At 41.9% G+C, this 21,763-nt stretch overlaps 1 protein-coding gene across 1 annotated transcript; it reads left to right on the top strand.

Moving 5' to 3' along the window:
- The first annotated feature begins 20,598 nt into the window (after positions 1-20,598).
- LOC134573623 (olfactory receptor 5AR1-like) lies at positions 20,599-21,540 on the top strand. Its single transcript, XM_063433408.1, has one exon. The coding sequence runs from the start codon at positions 20,599-20,601 to the stop codon at positions 21,538-21,540; it is 942 nt and encodes a 313-aa protein (XP_063289478.1).
- The last annotated feature ends 223 nt before the right edge of the window (positions 21,541-21,763 follow it).

Raw genomic sequence — 21,763 nt, 5'->3', positions numbered from 1 at the left:
TGGTACAATGTTTAGGGCAGAACACCTGGGTATGCCTGAAGTAACAGTGGTGAATAATACTTATCCATAAATAAATCAAATATTTATCCACAAATTTATACCTGTTCTGGTTTAGTGCTGGTAGGAAGAAATTACAGTTGTCTGGGAAGATCTGCAAGACCAATGGGACAGTGTTTGTTAACCTTGATCAATAGGGTCAGCGCTACAAAATTTGTAAATAATATTAATAATAATAGGGTATGGATTGAAAAATCTACCTCAAGTAGAAAGACTAGATGTCTATCCAAGGGGAAAACAAACTTAGCTCTATTATAGAATTTACAGAGTAGGCTACCTTAATACATTTTATATATTTATATGCCCAGAAGTTGCTCTGGTAAGCAACCTGCCCACAGGACTGTTGTTTGCTGTCCAGATAGCATAGATGTCTGAAAATCAGGGAGACTCAGATGGTGCGAGTCTGTCTTTCCAAACTGTTCACTGACCAACAATCACCTTTCTGTGTTTTTTTGCTACATCTTTATTGGACAGGAAATCCAGCTCACATGATTGAGCAGACTTCTTGTTTATCATTGGAAACTTAGCAACTTATTTGCCCTCAGCAAAAAAAACATAGCAGCCTCTTCTCCATTCAGTGCCCCACCTTTATTGGTGTCAGGAACAGCATTCCAAATCACAAATGAAAACGAGCATGTTTGGTCTTGTGTGAGTTGGTTTCCCAGGGATTCTTCAATGTGGTGGCTCGCAAATTGGACTTTTTTTCTGATTACCCGATCTGCCTGAATTCACCTGAATTGCAGTTTGGTTTGAAATTAATTTTTAATTCTTGTTACCACTCTATGAATATATACACAAAGTGACAATCACAACAAAAGTACAAAACAGTGGATACATGCAAAGCTAAAAATTTCCCTTTACAGTTAGGGATGTACCCCGAGATTTCCTCTCAATAGAAATATAATAGATAGTGCTATAGCAACAAAGGAGAAAATCAGAGCATAGTGTGTAACTATGTAAGATAAAACATGTATTATCCAAACACTTTGGCGGGACCCGTGACTGAAGCACACACGCCGCACCTCTGTTACCTTGGACCTCCACCTTTTAATGAAAATTGCTATGTTCTGTGTATTATTTAATTTGTGTTGTGTCATATTTTATTTCATATCGACCTGCCAGCTGAGTCTATCTATCTTTGTGGAAAAATCGATGTTATACCCTTGCTCAGAATTTGCTTATTGTACCATAGTTGCCTGATTGCCTATATATATATATTTTTATGTTTAATTTTTTTTGTATGACCGTTGAGCGACATGATGCAAGCTTTTGAAGTTACAGACGCAATACTGGATTATCTGTATGTACATTGATGCTTGAAAACTCTCAATAAAAATTCTTAAAATGGAAAAAATAAATCACTTCTTGTTTTCCTAAATAAAAAATGTTTATTATATATAACTAAACTAAATTATATATATTTTTTAAATGATGCATGATGCCATATTTCACTTTACATCTGCCTTAGCAGCCATGTTGGGTAAGACTCAACTGTTATCTAACCAACTGCTACTCAACTACTGGGCATGCTCTGTGTGAGACTGCAGCCAGTTAGTTAAGTTGAGCAGCTGTTGGTCAGATAACAGGAGAGTCTGATTTAACATGGCTGCTCAGCCAGACAAAAAAGTGAAATTTTCTCAAAAAATAAATAAAAAACATCATGTCACTCACCACTATTATTGAGTCTAGATTTGTCACTGGACAAAATGTTGAAGTTGATTGAGTCTTATTTCAACCTAGATTACTATGTTACTATAGGACAATGTTTTATCCATAGAAAAACAACTTAAAGGGACACTATAGTCACCAGAACAACTACAGCTTAATGTAGTTGTTCTGGTGAGTATAAACATTATATGCAGGCATTTTCATGCAAACACTGCCTCCTCAGATGGCCACTGGAGGTGCTTCCTGGCTCAGTGCTGCACAGTAGGCAGCAGTGCTGTTCAGCGTCTCCATGCTCTGCATGGGGACGATGGATTTTGCTCTTAGAGATGCATTGATTCAATGCATCTGTATGAGGAGTTGCTGATTGGCCAAAACTGCGTTTGGGCGCGCCCCTTGCTGATTTTAGCCCTATGGGAAAGCATTGGATTGGCTAAAAATCGGCAATTCGTATGATGTCACCAAGGGGGTGGGGCCAGCGCTGCTGAGTTAAATAAGGGTTACAATTCTGATGAAAGACTTATAATATGATATTGTGAAACAGTCAGGACCCGGGCTTTACCAGATGGAATCAAATTAATAGCACCAATAATTTCTTTTCATGATATGGGGAATTTAAAGTTTTAAATGTATTAATATAAAGTTGTTTTAGTGGGACCTTGTCCAGAAAGGAGCATATTTTATCTGTCGTGGGCTGTATTGTTTTAGAATCAGAGGCCAAATAATATATTTTTACAAGATAAGATATCACTAATTTTAATAGGATAAGTTACTGTGGAGTTACTGGGTGGCCACTATTTCATGTATCAGAGGCACATGGTGAGAACAATGGATGGTGCCATTTTAACTGACAGTCAGACACTGTTTTGACTTTTCTACACGATGCCATCTCGCCGGTATTTGGTGCACACAGACATCGTTCAGTAGTTTTAAACTACAGAACAGGGGACACATTTAACAGTAATTATTTTTCATATAGCCTGTAAATGTTCTGCGGAATCTGCATTAAACCGTATCTTCTAAACTACTGAACGGATCTGGGTGAATTTTGGATATGTGGTTCACCCAGATCCCCGGTTCCGAGGATATATTTTTATGGGGTTATTGCATGTTTTGGGGTCCCCGTGATATGTTTTATAATACTGTATTTTCCTGCCTGTGATAATTAAGTTAGTCTATTGTGTTGAGATAATTGTATCACAGGCAGAGGGGATGATTTCTGATGTAATGCATTAACACCCAGCACTCCCAAGCAACCAAGTCCTGCTGAATCTTCAGTGCAGAGACTGGGCCCCTTAAAACAGCATTAACACCCAGCACTCCCAAGCAACCAAGTCCTGCTGAATCTTCAGAGCAGAGACTGGGCCCCTTAAAACAGCATTAACACCCAGCACTCCCAAGCAACCAAGTCCTGCTGAATCTTCAGTGCAGAGACTGGGCCCCTTAAAACAGCATTAACACCCAGCACTCCCAAGCAACCAAGTCCTGCTGAATCTTCAGAGCAGAGGTATCATCTCTGGAAGATCTACTCAAGAATACCTGTATTACTGTTTCCTTTAAACTCTTATTTTAAAATTGTGTTCTATTCCATCTCCCTCCCTATACTATCACTACTTAATTGATACCTTTTTCTCCCATCCCGATCTTCTGTTTTTGTTTTGCTTAAAGCTGGTGTGATCATGTCATTTTATGTTCATTCTTTAAGACTTTTTGTTAATTGTTTGTTTACCTAGTGTTACTACTCACTGATAATCTTGTAAATTTATGTTCATGGTTTATGACTTTCACCTATCTGATCCTTCCTATCTTTTTATCCCAAATGTTATCTCCTTTTAGTTTTTCATCTCTAATTAATTACCTCAATAGCCCCATGTCTCCCCACCCATAATAGTGTGTTTTATTTCTTTTTTTTTTCTAACCTCAGACCTTATATTTCAGACTGGGCCCCTTAAAACAGCATTAACACCCAGCACTCCCAAGCAACCAAGTCCTGCTGAATCTTCAGAGCAGAGGTATCATCTCTGGAAGATTGCCCACCCTACCCTCCCCACACCATCCCACCCCATGGTCGACAACTTACTTATAGATAGTGCACATCAGCTGGTTTCCTTAACACACCAATCAAATCACTAAACCTCTCCTCACCTGAATTTGTTTAACACACTGCATCCTTACATTGGTTTAATCACTCATTGATATTTGTGTGTTTGTATATATGATCTACATATCTATATAATACACGTTTTTTCTAATGTTCACTTTAACACTAACTTCTCTCATCACTAAAATATCCCTATCCTTTCACTCACCTGTCCCTAGCAACACCATAATTATTACTTCCACCTTACTCCCCTCCCCTCTCTATTCATCCCATGCACTCTACACAGGGCCGGTGCAAGGATTTTTGGCTACAAAGGCGAAGATGAATTTTGCCGCCCCCCCACGAATAAGATGTATCTTTAGCGGTGTCTCATATCCAGCCTTTTGAAATCCCCATGTAGTGTATTGTACCCCCCTTTAGTGTGTCTTACACCCCCTTGTATGTCTCTTACAACCCCCATGTGTATCTCCTCCCCCCCCCAGCCCCTTTGTGTGTCTTTCTTTCCCCCAGCCCTTTTCTGTGGGTCTCTCCCCTCAGCCTGTTTTTTGTGTGTCCCTCTTCCCCTCAGGCTCCTTTGTGTAACTTTTCCCTCCCAAGCCATATAGACATAGATATATATCTACACACACATACAGGCACATAGTCACAGAAATATGCAGGCACACAATCAAACAAACACAGCCATACAGGCACACAGTCATACAATCAACACATACAGGTACACAGACATACAGTCATACAGACACACACACACACAGAGAGATGCAGACACTGGCATATAGATAAATAAAGACACAGTTATACAAACACAGACATACAGAGACATGAAGATGCAGGCATACAGAGACATACTTACACAGGCATGCAGGGACATATATACACAGACAGTCACACAAAGATATACAGAACAAGGCATACAGAGACATATGGATACGGTCATCCAGAGACATACAGACACAGGCATACAGGGACATTCAGAAACACACGGACACAGTCATATAGAGACATACAGACACAGACAGACATAGTCATACAGAGACATGCAGACAGGTATACAGAGCAGGGGCAGATCCAGAACCTAGTCTTGGGTGGGGGGTGGGTGGTGGTAGTGAGTTTTAGTGGGGTAATAGGGGCTCTAATTAAGGAGTTAAGGGCTGTAGTAGGGGGACAGGGGCTGTAGTTGAGAGTTAGGGGCTGTAATTGGGGGCTTAGGAAATGTAGTGGGGAATTGGGGCTGTAGTAGGGGGTTAGGGACTGAAGTAGGTTGATGGCTGCAAGTGGGAACAGGGGCTGTAGTGTGGGGGATATGGGCAGCAATTGGGGAGAGGGGCTGTAGTGGGGGTAAGGAATGTAGTAAGGGAATAGGGGCTGTACTGGAGTTATGGGGTAAAAGGGAGTGGAAGGGATGTGAAGTAAGGGAGTTAGAGGCTGTAGAAGGGAGTATAGGGGCTGTGGTGGGAGCAAAGGGGCAATGTGGTTGGAAACGGGCAGTATGGTGGGAAACAGGGGCAGTAGAGGGGGACACAGGGGCAGTATGGTGTGGGCACAGGCTGTATCGAGGGACACTGAGGCAATAAAGTGGTGTCACAAGGACAGTATGGTAGGGGGTAAATGGGAAGTAGAGGGGGGACAGGGGCTGTTGAGGCGGGTAGAGGAAGTAGAGGGGGGAGACAGGGGCAGTTGAGGCGTGTGAAAGGGGGGCAGAGGCAGGGGCTGTAGAGGGAAATAGGAGGCGGCACAGGGGATAAAGAGGGGGCACAAAAGCAATATGGGGGGCATGGGCAGTATAGTGGGGACAGGGGCTGTATAGGGGGTGCATGGGCAGTATGGTGGGGCAGAGGCTTTAGAGGGAAAGAGGGGCTGTAGACAGGGCAGGGGCTGTAGAGGGAAATAGAGGAGCTGTAGAGGGGCAGTATGGTGGGGCAGGGGTTATGGAGGGAAATAGAGCTGCTGTAGAGTGGCACAGGGGGCAGTAGAGGAGGACAGGGTCAGTATGGTGGGGGCAGGGGCTATAGAGGTGCTGTAGAGGGGCACATGGGGCAGTATGGTGGGGCAGGGGCTATAGAGGGACGTAGAGGGGACATGGGCAGTATGGTGGGGGCAGGGTCTATAGAGGGAAATAGAAGTGCTGGAGAGGGACACATGGGGCAGTAGAGTGGGGACAGAGGCTATAGAGGGGCTGTTAAGGGGCGGGGTAGTATGGTGGGGCAGGGGCTATAGAGGGGCTGTTAAGGGGCAGGGGTAGTATGGTGGGGCAGGGGCTGTAGAGGATGCAGGGGCAGTATGGTGGGGCAGGGGCTATAGAGGGACATAGAGGGGCGTGGGCTATAGAGGGGGCAGTATGGTGGGGGCAGGGGCTATAGAGGGAAATAGAAGTGCTGTAGAGGGGCACATGGGGCAGTAGAGGGGGCAGGGGCTCTATGGTGGGGCAGGGGCTATAGAGGGGCTGTTAAGGGGCAGGGGTAGTATGGTGGGGCAGTTTGGTGGGGCAGGGGCTGTAGAGGGGGCAGGGGCAGTATGGTGGGGCAGGGGTTATAGAGGGACATAGAGGGGCGGGGGCTATAGAGGGGGCAGTAGCTATAGAGGGGGCAGTAGCTATAGAGGGAAATAGAAGTGCTGTAGAGGGGCACATGGGGCAGTAGAGGGGGCAGGGGCACTATGGTGGGGCAGGGGCTATTGAAGGGCTGTAAAGGGGGCAGGGGTAGTATGGTGGGGCAGTTTGGAGGGGCAGGGGCTGTAGAGGGGGCAGGGGCAGTATGGTGGTGGCAGGGGTAGTATGGTGGGGGCAGGGGCTATAGGGGTAGCAGGGGAATATGGTGGGGGCAGTGATAGTATAGTGGGGGCAGTATGGTGGGGCAGGGGGGAGTATGGTAGGGGCAGGGGGGAGTATGGTAGGGGCAGGGGGGAGTATGGTGGGGGCAGGGGGGAGTATGGTGGGGCCAGGGGGAGTATGGTGGGGCCAGGGGGAGTATGGTGGGGGCAGGGGGAGTATGGTGGGGGGCAGGGGGAGTATGGTGGGGGCAGGGGGAGTATGGTGGGGGGCAGGGGGAGTATGGCGGGGGCAGGGAGAGTATGGCGGGGGCAGGGGGAGTATGGCGGGGGCAGGGGGAGTATAGCGGGGGCAGGGGGAGTATAGCGGGGGCAGGGATAGCATAGTGGGGGCAGGGATAGTATGGTGGGGGCAGGGATAGTATGGTGGGGGCAGGGATAGTATGGTGGGGGCAGGTGGAGTATAGTGGGGGCAGGGGGAGTATAGTGGGGGCAGGGGGAGTATAGTGGGGGCAGGGATAGTATGGTGGGGACAGGTGGAGTATAGTGGGGGCAGGGGGTGTATAGTGGGGGCAGGGATAGTATAGTGGGGGCAGGGATAGTATGGTGGGGGCAGGGATAGTATGGTGGAGCAGGGGGAGTATAGTGAGGGCAGGGGGAGTATAGTGGGGGCAGGGATAGTATGGTGGGGGCAGGGGGAGTATGGTGGGGGCAGAGGGAGAATGGTGGGGGCAGGAATAGTATGGTGGGGGCAGGGGAAGTATGGTGGGGGCAGGGGCTTTAGAAAGGGACTGAAAAAAAAACTTTTGATTTAAAAAAAAAAAAATGCTACAAGTTCTTCCCCCACCCTTACCTTGGTCCAGGAGGGAGAACCTTACCCCTGGTGGTCGGATGGGACAGGCTGCACTGGAGGCTGGAGCTGCAGTCAGGACCGCTGGGGAGTCTGGGAGCAGTAGAAGTCCCGCCCCCTTCTGACATCATCAGAGGAGGACGGCTGACTTCACTGCCCTGCTCCTGCTGTGTGCTGGCTGCAGGGAGAGAGGTGAGATTAAAAATCCGAGTCTCCAGCCAGAGGCAGGGGATTCGGATTTTTGCGCCCCCCCTCCTCTGGCGCCCTTTTGCGCCCCCCCTCCTCTGGCGCCTGTGCCGCCTTATGGACGCGCCGGCCCTGACTCTACACATACCTTTCCAGCCTATCTCCACCAACTCCTCCCAAATCCTCTACATACATACCCTCCTACAAAACTTTCAAATCCTACTCCCACCTTCACTTCCTTTCTATCCTTCTGCTCCTAGCTGCTGGTGATGTCTCTCCTAACCCCGGCCCCCTCGCAACAAACTCAGCACATACTAACCCAAGGATCCACACTAATCTCATACCCATCTCATGTTCCTCTAAATCCTCCTTCAATACTGCCCTCTGGAACACACGCTCTGTTTGCAATATAACTAAATCCACTGCTGTCCATGACTTCTTCATCTCTCGTTCTATAGATTTACTAGCCATAACAGAAACCTGGCTCTCCCCCTCTGACACTGCCACCCCTGCATCTTTGTCCTTCGGTGGTCTCCAACTTACCCACAACCCAAGAAACTCTGAATGTAAAGGTGGTGGTGTTGGGTTTCTCCTCTCCCCTCACTGCTCTTTTAAACCTCTTCCCACCCCCCCTTCTCTCTCTTTCCCATCATTTGAAATACACTCAATTCGCCTTTTCAAACCCTTCTCTGCTAACATTGCTGTTATTTACCGTCCCCCTGGTTCCCCTCTTCTCTTCCTTGACCACTTTGCTGCCTGGCTACCCTATTTCCTCTCTTCTAACATTCCATCCCTAATTCTCAGGGACTTCAATATTCCTATAAACCCACCTTTGACCTCTGCAGCCACTAAACTACTTTCAATTACTTCCTCCCTCGGGCTATCGCAGTGGGCAAATTCTCCCACCCATGTAGCTGGCAATACCCTTGACCTAATCTTCACTTATGCATGTACAGTATCTAATATCTGCAACACTCCATATCCACTCTCTGATCACCACCTCTTATCATTTGCTCTCACGTACCCCCTCACCCAAAAACCTCAGTCTAACCCCCCTCAACTCAGGAGGGACCTTAATTCTCTTGATCTCCAACAGTTGTCAGCTGACATTGATTCACAACTGCTGTCCATCCCTTCCCTCTCCTGTCCTTCACAGGCCATCTCCATATATAACTCTACTCTTACATCTGCCTTGAACACTGCAGCGCCACTCCAAACAAGCACCTCGAGGAGGACCCGCCCCCAACCATGGCATACTAAATCAACGCGCTACCTGCAAAGATGCTCCCGTTGTGCTGAACGCTCCTGGAGGAAGTCTCGTACACAATCAGACTTTCTCCATTATAGATTCATATTGTGTTCATACAGTGCAGCCCTTGCCCTTGCCAAACAGTCCTATTTTTCCGCTCTCATTAGTTCATGTTCCCGCAACCCCAGGCGTCTCTTTCACACCTTTAATTCTCTTCTTCGCCCTGCTGTGGCCACCCCCAAAACTAACCTTACTGCTGATAACTTTGCATGTTACTTCACTGACAAGATTGAACAGCTAAGGAAAGAATTCTCCCCTCCTTGCCTTTCTGTTTCTCAATCACACATAGATCATGCCTTTCCTACCCTTCAGACATTCTCCCCAGCTACTGACCAAGAGGTGGCTGCTCTTCTTTGCTCCTCTCGCCTCACCACTTGCCCGCTCGATCCTGTCCCATCTCACCTTATTAGATCTCTCTCCACTTGTCTTGTGCCTTCTCTAACACACATCTTCAACTGCTCGCTCTCTTCTGGCATCGTCCCTGCTGACCTTAAACATGCCACTGTAGTACCTATACTAAAAAAACCATCCCTCGACCCATCCACCCCCTCTAACTACCGTCCCATATCCCTGCTCCCTTTTTCCTCAAAGCTTCTGGACAGACTTGTCTTTACCCGTGTGTCTCATTTCCTCAATTCCAACTCTCTCCTTGACCCCCTTCAATCTGGCTTCCGCCCTCTCCACTCTACAGAGACTGCCCTTATCAAAGTTACTAACGACCTAATCGCAGCTAAATCCAAAGGCCACTACTCCATACTAATTCTTCTTGACCTCTCAGCGGCCTTTGACACCGTTGATCATGCTCTCCTTCTTCAAACTCTTCAATCACTTGGTCTCTGTGACTCTGTCCTCTCATGGTTTTCCTCTTATCTCTCCCAACGCTCATTCAGTGTCTCCTTTTCTAATTATACCTCCTCCCCTTGCCCTGTCTCAGTTGGAGTTCCCCAAGGCTCCGTCCTTGGTCCCCTTCTATTTTCTCTTTATACTGCCTCTCTTGGCAAACTTATTACCTCTTTTGGATTTCTCTACCACCTGTACGCTGATGACACCCAGCTATATCTTTCCTCCCCGGACCTCTCCCCTGCCGTCCTGCAACGTGTCACTGCTTGCCTTTCTTCCATCTCTGACTGGATGTCCTCCCGCTTTCTGAAACTCAATCTCTCAAAAACTGAGCTCCTTGTCTTTCCTCCTCCTAATACTGATCCTCATCTTTCGCTCTCCCTCCAAGTTTGTGGTACCAACATTAGTCCATCCTTGCAAGCGCGCTGTCTTGGCGTCATACTTGACTCTGGTCTCACCTTTGAGCCTCACATCCAGCATGTTGCCAAATCCTGTAGATTCCATCTTAAAAACATAGCCTGCATCCGCCCCTTTCTTGCACCAGATACTACCAAGGAGCTTGTCCATGCTCTAGTAATTTCCCGCATGGATTATTGTAACCCTCTCCTGATTGGTCTTCCCAATAGCCGTACTGCACCCTTACAGTCCGTAATGAATGCTGCTGCTAGATTGATTTTCCTCTCTAGTCGTTTCTCTCACACCTCACCCCTCTGCCAGTCCTTACATTGGCTTCCTGTATGCTATAGGAGTCAATTCAAGGTACTAACTCACACCTATAAAGCACTGAACAACTCTAGCCCCTCTTATATCTCCTCACAGATCCATAGGTATGTCCCTTCTCGGTCTCTCCGTTCTGCCCGTGACCACCTCCTGTCCGTTGTCTGCACTCGTACGGCCAACTCGCGCTTGCAGGACTTCTCACGGGCGGCTCCCTTCCTATGGAATATGGAAAAAACAAAATAATAGGTCGCGCTGTACAGAAATAGTACAATATAAAGGTAAAATGAGAAATATAAAATAGATAGAAATTTTACTCACATATAGAAATACACTAAAGTAAATATAAGAAAAAACGTAATAGTCCCAATATGCAGTGGATTCCAATAGGCTGATGGAAACTTGATACTGTAGTCAAATAGAACGCTGGGTCTTCTATGGTATAGGCAATCTTGGCTCAATGATGGGCATGCAAAATAGAAAGACAGGGAGACTCCAATAGTGCAGACTGTATTGGCATAGATAAAATAAAATAAAATAGGTGTAGGGGAGGTATTTCACTCACCTATGCAAGAGCATGTACTTGCTCAAGTGTAATCAGCTTTCAGTGGCGTTTATCCCCCACTGGCGGGACATAGATGTGGGTAATTCCTCGAAGTAAAGAAAATAAAATATAGTGCTCACTGTATATAAAATATAAGAGTAAGGCTTAAAAAATAGAGAACGTACTCACATTTGAATGAGCAGGATATACTGCTCACTATGATGGCGTGGGTGGTATAATCCCCACCTAGGATTCTTTAGACAATAGTCAGCTCCAAAAATGACGTGTAACCAGGTTAACAGAGAAAAAAGTAATATAATATAAAATATAAGGATAAAATAAAATAAAATAAAGGGTATATGGCAAATGTATGGTGAAAAAAGCCAATATTCCTTTATTAGTACAAGTATAAAATATATATATAAAATTAGCCAAAACGCGTTTCGCCACACAGGGCTTTATCAACTGGCAATAATATACAATAACCTGGTAAAAGTGAAGCTTATATAGGTTTGAAGAATACATAATGGTTTGAATTATGGCGCCAGAATGACGTCATCAATACAATGAGAGAAATACAGAAATGTTAAAAAACATAAACATAACTTAAAAAATAGCAAGAGTATTGATTAATAATGGAATTTATAACTGAATGCTATAAAAATCAATTAAAAACGAGTGGTTATAATGTTAAAAAAAGAGTGAAATAGATGGTCATGTGATCGCGAGTTGCCGTGATCACATGGTACGTCCCAGTGCTTGTTGGGACATGTAGTACGTATGAAGGTGAGCTGGGGAGACCGGAAGGGTAAGGGGCACGTGACCGCGACCGCTCGCGGTCACGTGATATAACATAAAAATTAGAAAGGGTGTGATGGCTGGACGGAGGCTGGCTTCTGAGGGCACACCTCCTTCCAATGGTAGCCAGTAGGGAGGTGGGACACGTGATCGCGAACACGCGCGGTCACGTGTTGTGGCACAAGGCATTGTGGGAAGTGTAGTGTCCAGGGATGCAGCCCTTGATTGAGGTAAAAACGACACGTGATCGCGAACACGCGCGGTCACGTGTTGTGGCACAAAGCATTATGGGAAATGTAGTGTCCAGGGATGCAGCCCTTGATTGAATGTAAAAACGGCCAAATAAAAGGATATGTAATATCTAAAAATATGGAAATAAAGGGAAAAGGGGGACTCAATGCTGAATAGCTAAAAAACATATGATGGAGATAAAACCAAAAAGAGAGGAACTATACACATGTAGAAAAAAAGAGACAAAAAAATATAATATAAAAAAGAGAGAAGTATTGGGTAAAAATAATAATGGGTAAAAAGTATCTTTTTATTAATTCTGTTTTATCTAATCTTTCTGAATATATTGATATTTTATTACAACCTTTTGTTAAAGAAACTAGGTCATATTTGAAAGATTCTCTTACTCTTTTATCCTTTTTAAGTGATTTTATTTGGTGTCCAGATTATATATTAGTAACTTGTGATGTACAATCCCTGTACACCATAATTCCCCACAATATTGGATGTCAAGCAGTTGAAAGGATTTTAAAACAATCCAGCTCAATTCCAAATTCCCAAATTGATTTTATCATACAAGGTATAAATATTATACTCACCAACAATTATTTTTGGTTTGCGGACTCATTTTACATACAAAGGAAGGGTACAGCTATGGGAACTAGGTTTGCCCCCAGTTATGCCAACCTCTTCATGGCAGACTGGGAATCCTCAGCTGTCTGGGGTGACCATGACTGGCGGGCAAACCTGGTTTCCTACTTTCGTTATATAGACGATCTGTTTTTTATTTGGCGAGGTACCGATACATCTTTGAAATTGTTTTTAGACCATTTAAATATTAACGACAGGGGGATTGTTTTAACATCAGAATCCAGCAATATGTCAGTCAACTTTTTAGATTTGAACATTTTTATTCAAGACGGTCGCATTCATACCAAAACTTTTTTTTAAAGAGGTCTGCACAAACACAATTATAGACCAAACTAGTTGTCATCATAAACCTTGGTTGGATGGTATCCCAAAAAGCCAATTTCTTCGCCTCCACCGAAATTGCTCATCAACAGGTGACTTTAACATCCAATCTACTTCACTAAAAGACATGTTTTTAGAAAAAAACTACAAAGCTGAAAAACTAGATAGAGCCTTGGAGGTGGTAAAAGAGAAGGAAAGAACGGGACTCCTAAAATATAAGGCTAAAAAAACAGACCCCCCACAACTCCCTATTATTTTAGATTTCAACAATAAGAATAAAATTTAAAAAAAAATCATAAATAAACACTGGCACATTCTTAAACAGGACGACCTTTTAAAAGACCATGTTCCAGACAGACCTAATGTCATATTCAGAGGAGCCCCTAATCTTAGATCAATCCTGACCAAAAACTATACTAAAGGAAATGGACATCATAAAGAACACTTTTTATCTAAGCCTAAAGGGTTTTTTAAATGTAACAAATGTATTGTATGTAGAACTACAAATAACACTACAAATTCCAAATCTACCCATTTTTCTTCCACCGCCACTAAAATTTCCTACCCCATAAAAGACTTTATTGGATGTAATACAAAAGGGGTCATATATCTCTTGGAATGCCCATGTGGATTACAGTACGTGGGCATGACCAAAAGATGTTTAAAAGTGAGATTGGCAGAACATTGCCGTAACATTAAAAGAGGCTATGAAAATCACTCAGTCTCTAAACACTTCATAAATCATAATAAAGATCCGACTCTTTTAAAAGCTATTGGCATTGAACAAGTTACCCTTCCTTGGAGAGGTGGAGATATCACAAATGTTTTAGGGAAAAGGGAAATGTATTGGGTTTTTCAATTAAAAACCCTCTCCCCAAAAGGACTTAATGCTGAATTTGATTTTTTTAACTTTTTGTGATAACTTACTTTTTATTACTATTTGTATCACTTCTGCCCCTTTTAATTAAGCATATAAATTTTAGAGTTATTTCTTTAATTATATATATTTTCATCTCATTATCTCCCTTCCCCTTTTTTATTATATATACCAGATATCTTTGTTTTTATATCAGATCGCCCTGCTTCATTCCTTTCTCTATAATTTTTTATTAATTTTTACCCATTATTATTTTTACCCAATACTTCTCTCTTTTTTATATTATATTTTTTTGTCTCTTTTTTTCTACATGTGTATAGTTCCTCTCTTTTTGGTTTTATCTCCATCATATGTTTTTTAGCTATTCAGCATTGAGTCCCCCTTTTCCCTTTATTTCCATATTTTTAGATATTACATATCCTTTTATTTGGCCGTTTTTACATTCAATCAAGGGCTGCATCCCTGGACACTACATTTCCCATAATGCTTTGTGCCACAACACGTGACCGCGCGTGTTCGCGATCACGTGTCGTTTTTACCTCAATCAAGGGCTGCATCCCTGGACACTACACTTCCCACAATGCCTTGTGCCACAACACGTGACCGCGCGTGTTCGCGATCACGTGTCCCACCTCCCTACTGGCTACCATTGGAAGGAGGTGTGCCCTCAGAAGCCAGCCTCCGTCCAGCCATCACACCCTTTCTAATTTTTATGTTATATCACGTGACCGCGAGCGGTCGCGGTCACGTGCCCCTTACCCTTCCGGTCTCCCCAGCTCACCTTCATACGTACTACATGTCCCAACAAGCACTGGGACGTACCATGTGATCACGGCAACTCGCGATCACATGACCATCTATTTCACTCTTTTTTTAACATTATAACCACTCGTTTTTAATTGATTTTTATAGCATTCAGTTATAAATTCCATTATTAATCAATACTCTTGCTATTTTTTAAGTTATGTTTATGTTTTTTAACATTTCTGTATTTCTCTCATTGTATTGATGACGTCATTCTGGCGCCATAATTCAAACCATTATGTATTCTTCAAACCTATATAAGCTTCACTTTTACCAGGTTATTGTATATTATTGCCAGTTGATAAAGCCCTGTGTGGCGAAACGCGTTTTGGCTAATTTTATATATATATTTTATACTTGTACTAATAAAGGAATATTGGCTTTTTTCACCATACATTTGCCATATACCCTTTATTTTATTTTATTTTATCCTTATATTTTATATTATATTACTTTTTTCTCTGTTAACCTGGTTACACGTCATTTTTGGAGCTGACTATTGTCTAAAGAATCCTAGGTGGGGATTATACCACCCACGCCATCATAGTGAGCAGTATATCCTGCTCATTCAAATGTGAGTACGTTCTCTATTTTTTAAGCCTTACTCTTATATTTTATATACAGTGAGCACTATATTTTATTTTCTTTACTTCGAGGAATTACCCACATCTATGTCCCGCCAGTGGGGGATAAACGCCACTGAAAGCTGATTACACTTGAGCAAGTACATGCTCTTGCATAGGTGAGTGAAATACCTCCCCTACACCTATTTTATTTTATTTTATCTATGCCAATACAGTCTGCACTATTGGAGTCTCCCTGTCTTTCTATTTTGCATGCCCATCATTGAGCCAAGATTGCCTATACCATAGAAGACCCAGCGTTCTATTTGACTACAGTATCAAGTTTCCATCAGCCTATTGGAATCCACTGCATATTGGGACTATTACGTTTTTTCTTATATTTACTTTAGTGTATTTCTATATGTGAGTAAAATTTCTATCTATTTTATATTTCTCATTTTACCTTTATATTGTACTATTTCTGTACAGCGCGACCTATTATTTTGTTTTTTCCATATTCTTGATTGAGGACATTAGAGGGAACCTCATACCCATAGGTTGCAGCTTCTCTCTTTTCTCTTCTCCTTTAGACCACCTAGCGCTGAGCCTATACCCCCTTTTCTTCCTATGGAATAGCCTGCCTACCGCCATCAGACTCTCCCCTAGTCTTGCATCTTTTAAGAAGTGCCTTCAAAACCCATCTCTTTAGGAAAGCTTATGGCCTCCAAGACTAACCCTTACCTCACATACCTGTCTCTTGCTCTCTCCTAAAGGGCAGCCCACCTTATTTGATTGTAAATTCCTGTCCTAATGTGTTTTACACCCCACCTCCTATAGAATGTAAGCTCGTTTGAGCAGGGTCCTCTTCAACCAATTGTTCCTGTAAGTTTATTTGTAATTGTCCTATTTATAGTTAAATCCCCCTCTCATAATATTGTAAAGCGCTACGGAATCTGTTGGCGCTATATAAATGGCAATAATAAATAAATAAATAAATAAGGAATGGGAGTGTTAGCTGTGTTGTAATGTGTTGATTGGTTGTTCTTCAAAACCCTGTGGGCAGTACTATGTTTGTAGAATGTGAATAAAAGAGGCTGTATGTGCCAGTACAGTCAGTCCTTCTTCACCCTTAGCATGTAGTCTTGTCTCGTGATTGGAGAGGACAGCTATACTCACACTGGGGATTGCTATGCTCTGCATACTCCTCTGAGCTTAAATCACTTAGCTCTTTTAAGAGCTTGTTCCTGTTATGCTCTCCTGTAGGAGAGGTCTTCACCACACGGTCCTGGAGGACAGAAGTTGATCCAGGGTGGACGAAGACGGCGAGACTTCAGTTAAGCTCCGGCGGTTGTGGAGTCTGCGGTGGTTGTGGTGTCCGGTGCGGTGCGGTGCTTGTGGTCCTCGGTGCAGGCTAGGAAGCGTCCATCAACAGAAGGTACTCGGTTGGAGTGCGGGGAGTCCGTTACAGTTACCTTAACATTATTATCGCCAATTAAGTGTTTAATCCTGAATTGAGAGATTCTGTGACGCAACTTAGAGGCCAACAAAGATGAGGCATAATTTCCAATTTTCCATTGCTTTTACTCTTAACTTCAGAAAAAGCAGCAAGGAATTCAGAAGGGCCAAATTTATTTTTTTTAGATTTAAAGTATATAATGCTTTTTCTAACTCTTTTACATTTTTAAATCTAATTTTCTTCAAATATGATGCCCTTTGTATAGAATGACTTCTTAAAACAGCTTTATGGGCATTCCATAATGGAGTAGTATGTAAATATGGATCAGAATTCTCTTTAAAATAATTATTAATTACAATCACTGCAAGTTTTTTGTTTTCTAGCTTTGTAAACAATTAGTCACTGAGTCTCCATGGTCTATCTGGATTCAACGTAAAGGGCTCCTCTAAATATAACATTACGGGGGCACGATCGGACCAATTTACATCTAAAAATCAGATCATAAAATAAAAGGAATGGTACTCTCACCCGTCAAGAACTTATCAATTCTAGAAAATATGTTATAAGTGGTTATAGGTGTAGTCTTTCTCTCCTTCATGTTATATGTGCCAGCAGTCAAATAGACCCTGTGAAAAAAGTAATTTAGAGCACAAATTTGCCAAATGTTTACTTTTATAATTTTCAAAGACACAATCAGTATTCTGTATTTATGACTTTTTCACAATCAAGGACAAAATTTATATCCCCTCCTAAAATCAGTCTGCCCCTGGCAGATGTGAGAACACCTACATTTTTATAAAAAAAAATTTAAACACCTCTGGATTTTGTTCAAAATGTAGAGTGATACTGGGTGGGGTAATCCCTTATCAAAACATTAGGAATATTATGTAAGAATGCTGCCGCCCACCCCATGTGTTCTATAATAACTGTTAAATATGTAGGGGTTTAGAAAAATACCCCTCTCTGTTTCATTAGAGATTTTGTACCTGAAATTGAAAGATGCAAGATGAATTGCTAACGTAGGACTCACCTAAGAGGTGTTGCCTTGACATGGCAGGTAAGCTTACACTTAAATGGCCACTGGGGTGACACTAAAACAGTTATTTAAATGTGCATAGGGATTTAGGATAGTGCACAATTAACTATATTCTTTTTTTTTTTTTTTAAATAAATAAATCTTATTGCAGAATCAAAATTACCAAACAAGCCACCAACAGAACGTTGGGAATGCCTTGCTATATGTTGTACCCATCAGAAAATGTGGAAACACTAACCCAGACCCAAGACGCTTACTCTAAACCATCTACTATAATGGAATGATGGATAATTATAAATGAGCGGCCCCTACCATTCTTTTCATGCATTGTGCAGTGGTACGGGAGGTTATTGCCCTAATTGACATTTGAAAACATTAAAGGGAGCCCAGCCCCCAGTCTAATATTTGCATTTTAATGGCATTATGGTATAAGGTTGTGTTAGGGCCAAGGTGTAGAAGGATGGATCTATTTCATTTCCCTACTTTTCTATTGTTTTATTGAAGTAGCTGGCACTGAGCATAAGTCAAGTTGTGTCTGTTATCTGAATTTCAATCTCTCTGTTTTGTTGCTTGGAGTTAGACTAAAAATAGTTAATATATTGTTTGTTGAAAAAAATCATCTCCTAAGGTTCTGGCACCAATAGGGACATGGTCCCAAAACTACCAGGAGAAGATAAAAACATTTGCTCTCAATCAGTCCTGGAGACGCAGTGAGAGAATGTATCCAGTAACCAGGTAAGAGCAGACATCACTGACCTCTACAGAGCTGTACATTCCATTATCTTTAAATTATCTAACCAGCTCTACCTGTCCCTCACACCAAGAGCACGACACTGTGCAATGAAGCACATTATGGCATTTTTCCTGGTGGACTACTAACAGGCTCGAAAGCCAAAACATTGCATTGCAGGCCTGATTTACACAAAATATATTATATCCATTTCTTCAGTTCCAGAAATTCATATTTTTATCAATGTCCAAGCTGCCGGATTAATTAATCGGCAATTAATATCACAATATATTTTGCATGCTTTCTAGGGAAAGGTATTTAAAAAAGTACTCTTTGAGTGAAAAAAGACAAAATATATTTAAGTATGAAAAAAATGTCTGCAGCATAGCTTATTTAAATGTTAACATACAATAAAAATGACATCCAAACATCAATATGTGCTAGTGATTGCTGAAAGATCAAACTCCCAGCACTCTTGGGTTGCTGCATGGAATATAGTATTCATCCCCAGTGTAAAACAACCCAAAAAAAGTCTGCATCCTATACAAAACCTTAATTTATATATACATACCAGAAGTATTTAGTACCCACCAATGGCTTTAATGCCGGAATTAATGAAAACCTCTTTGGTAAATCCTATCCTCACTGGATTATTCAGAACAATTTTAGCTGATCAGATGATCGGTCAAATTTCTGGACTCTGAAATTAAATATACCTGAATCACGGATCAACAGAACAGTGCAATGTGGAACATGTGATGTTCCGTTCACGATCCTGAAGTTAGCCCGTGCTGCTGACTCCCTCCCCCTCCCCCCCCAAAAAAGAGATGATTCATGGGGAGAAAAGATGATTGACGGATATCGGGCATTCACTAAATGTTGATTTTTTATATTCACAGATCCGTGAGAAGTGAGCAACAGAGGGGGAAAAAAGACAAGCAGGGAATAAAATATACAACTAATAAATCTATAACTAATAAAAAATAGTGTAGCACTAATATAAAGTGCAGATAATATCAACGTAGTTGTACCTTTAACAGACCAATATACATTATTTCCAAATACAGGCAACGTAAAAAAATTTATAATATACCATAGTGCAAAGTTATCCAAACAATTAAGGGTATAAACCAATAAAAATGGAACACTCACAATCAAAGAGCTAAAGAACCTAGCTCTGGTATGAATAGCAGCCGGGTCCGATAAGGCGAACCACTGCTGGTGCATGTGGGTATCTTGCTTCACCAACCCTAACAGAAGTATTAGAGAGACAGGAACATAGAGTAGTACAATACTGTACTAACGTATAAAAATATAAGCCAAGTTAATACTCACAAGACTGGAGCCTGAATAAGGCTCTATCTCGGCAGGCTCTGTTGTATGTAGACTACACTCCCTTTTTTTTAGATTTGCAGGATACCGGAAACCAGAATATAAGCAAAATAATTTATTAAATTCAACACCAAAATATAATCCATAAAATATAACCAAAGGAACAATGTCCAATATAGTTACTAAATTCCTTGTTTCAGTCTCCAGAACAGGTTTTACCACCATGCAGTAGCTCCCTCAGCCAGGTAGAAATCAATAAGCTGGGATATGATTATTTATTTTTACCCAGCTGAGGAAGCTTCATTTTTTGTTTTCTATGATACTTAGTACACTGCCTGAGCAACACTGAGAGGCATTTGCAGCACAGTGTATATATTTATTATCCTTACTTTATTTTTTTCTTCGGTACTGCAGTAACCCTTACCTCCTTTTATTTATTTTGTGGCCACAAACTCTAGACTAGGGCTAGGCAAGCTTCGGCACTCCACATATTTTAGACTACAGCTCCCCTGATGTCTTGTCCACATTATGACTGTAAAGCATTTAGATTAGTGTAGTCTACAACATCTGGGGTGCTGAAGCGTGTCTACTGCTGCCTTATGCTTCGTTCCTACCTTCCATTGTAGTTTGAAAAATGGTTACTTTTTATGTTTGTTGAATTTTATTTATTCTACTTATAAGAAGTATGACTGTGATGTTGATTTGATAAACCAACATAACAATTTGTCTACTTTCATTATTTTTCCAGACAATCACGGTAGATGGAAAGCTTAAATCAGACCACAGTGACTTTTTTCGTTCTTAAAGGTATTACCAATGTTCCAATGCTGCGGGTTCCGATCTCTCTTCTGGTTCTGCTGATTTATCTTATCACCCTTGGTGGTAACATGACAATTCTTCTTCTTGTCTGTTGGGACCTTAAGTTACACACCCCCATGTACTTCTTTCTGTGTAACCTCTCATTGTTAGATATGATGTCCAGCACAGCAACCTTGCATAGAATCTTTGTAAACTTCTTCTCAGGAAGCAACAGAATTTCCATATTTAGTTGTATGACTCAAATTTTTATGTTTATGACATTGACTACTGATCAGCTGCTTCTACTGACAGCGATGAGCTTTGATCGATATGTTGCCATCTGTTACCCCATGCATTATGCCATGTTTATGAATCGGACAGTCTGCACTTTATTGGCCATTGCCAGTTGGCTGTTGGGTGTTGTGGAGATCACACCAATGTTCTGGACAATTTCAAGTTTTACTTGTTATAGAGGCAATGAAATCAACCATTTTTTATGTGATTTTTTACCTCTCATTAAATTATCTTGTAATGACACATCTTTTTTGAAGACTTATCTATTTATCGAGGGCTATTTTGTTGGGTTTCTCTGCCCATTTTTCTTGACTTTCATATCTTATGTCTTCATAATCATTACAATTCTAAAGATCCGTTCCAACACTGGGAGGCGTAAAACATTCTACACTTGCTCCTCCCATCTCACAGTCGTCATTTTTCTTTATGCAACCCTTGTTATTCAGTATCTCAGGCCAGATTCAGCAGACACCTTGGAGTCCAATAAACTACTGTCTCTCTTCAACACAGCAGCTGTCCCTATGCTAAATCCTCTGATATACAGCTTTAAAAATAAAGATGTGAAGTCAGCATTAAAACAAAGGCTAAAAATTTGTAAATTAATGTTTTAAAACAGAAAATAGGGCATTTAATTTTAATTACAATGTGCTTCTCTTTTTCAAGATAATATGCTCATATTTATTGGAGTGGGAGTGCATTGCACACCATCTTTAATGGTAAAAATGTGATCTATGCAGTGTACTGGACAAATTACTAACAAATATATGGTAAAACAATAAATATGGTAAAAATAAATATTTTATATATACAGAATAAAAATGGAAACTCATTGAC

This window comes from Pelobates fuscus, chromosome 9, assembly GCF_036172605.1.
Source record: "Pelobates fuscus isolate aPelFus1 chromosome 9, aPelFus1.pri, whole genome shotgun sequence".
In the NCBI taxonomy this organism is placed as follows: domain Eukaryota; kingdom Metazoa; phylum Chordata; class Amphibia; order Anura; family Pelobatidae; genus Pelobates; species Pelobates fuscus.
Note: the sequence above shows the minus strand (reverse complement) of the source record. Positions and strands in the feature narration are given on the sequence as shown.

Bases quoted from the DNA above. Each gene is read 5' to 3' on its own strand.
- LOC134573623 (XM_063433408.1), top strand. From the start codon at position 20,599: ATGGAAAGCTTAAATCAGACCACAGTGACTTTTTTCGTTCTTAAAGGT.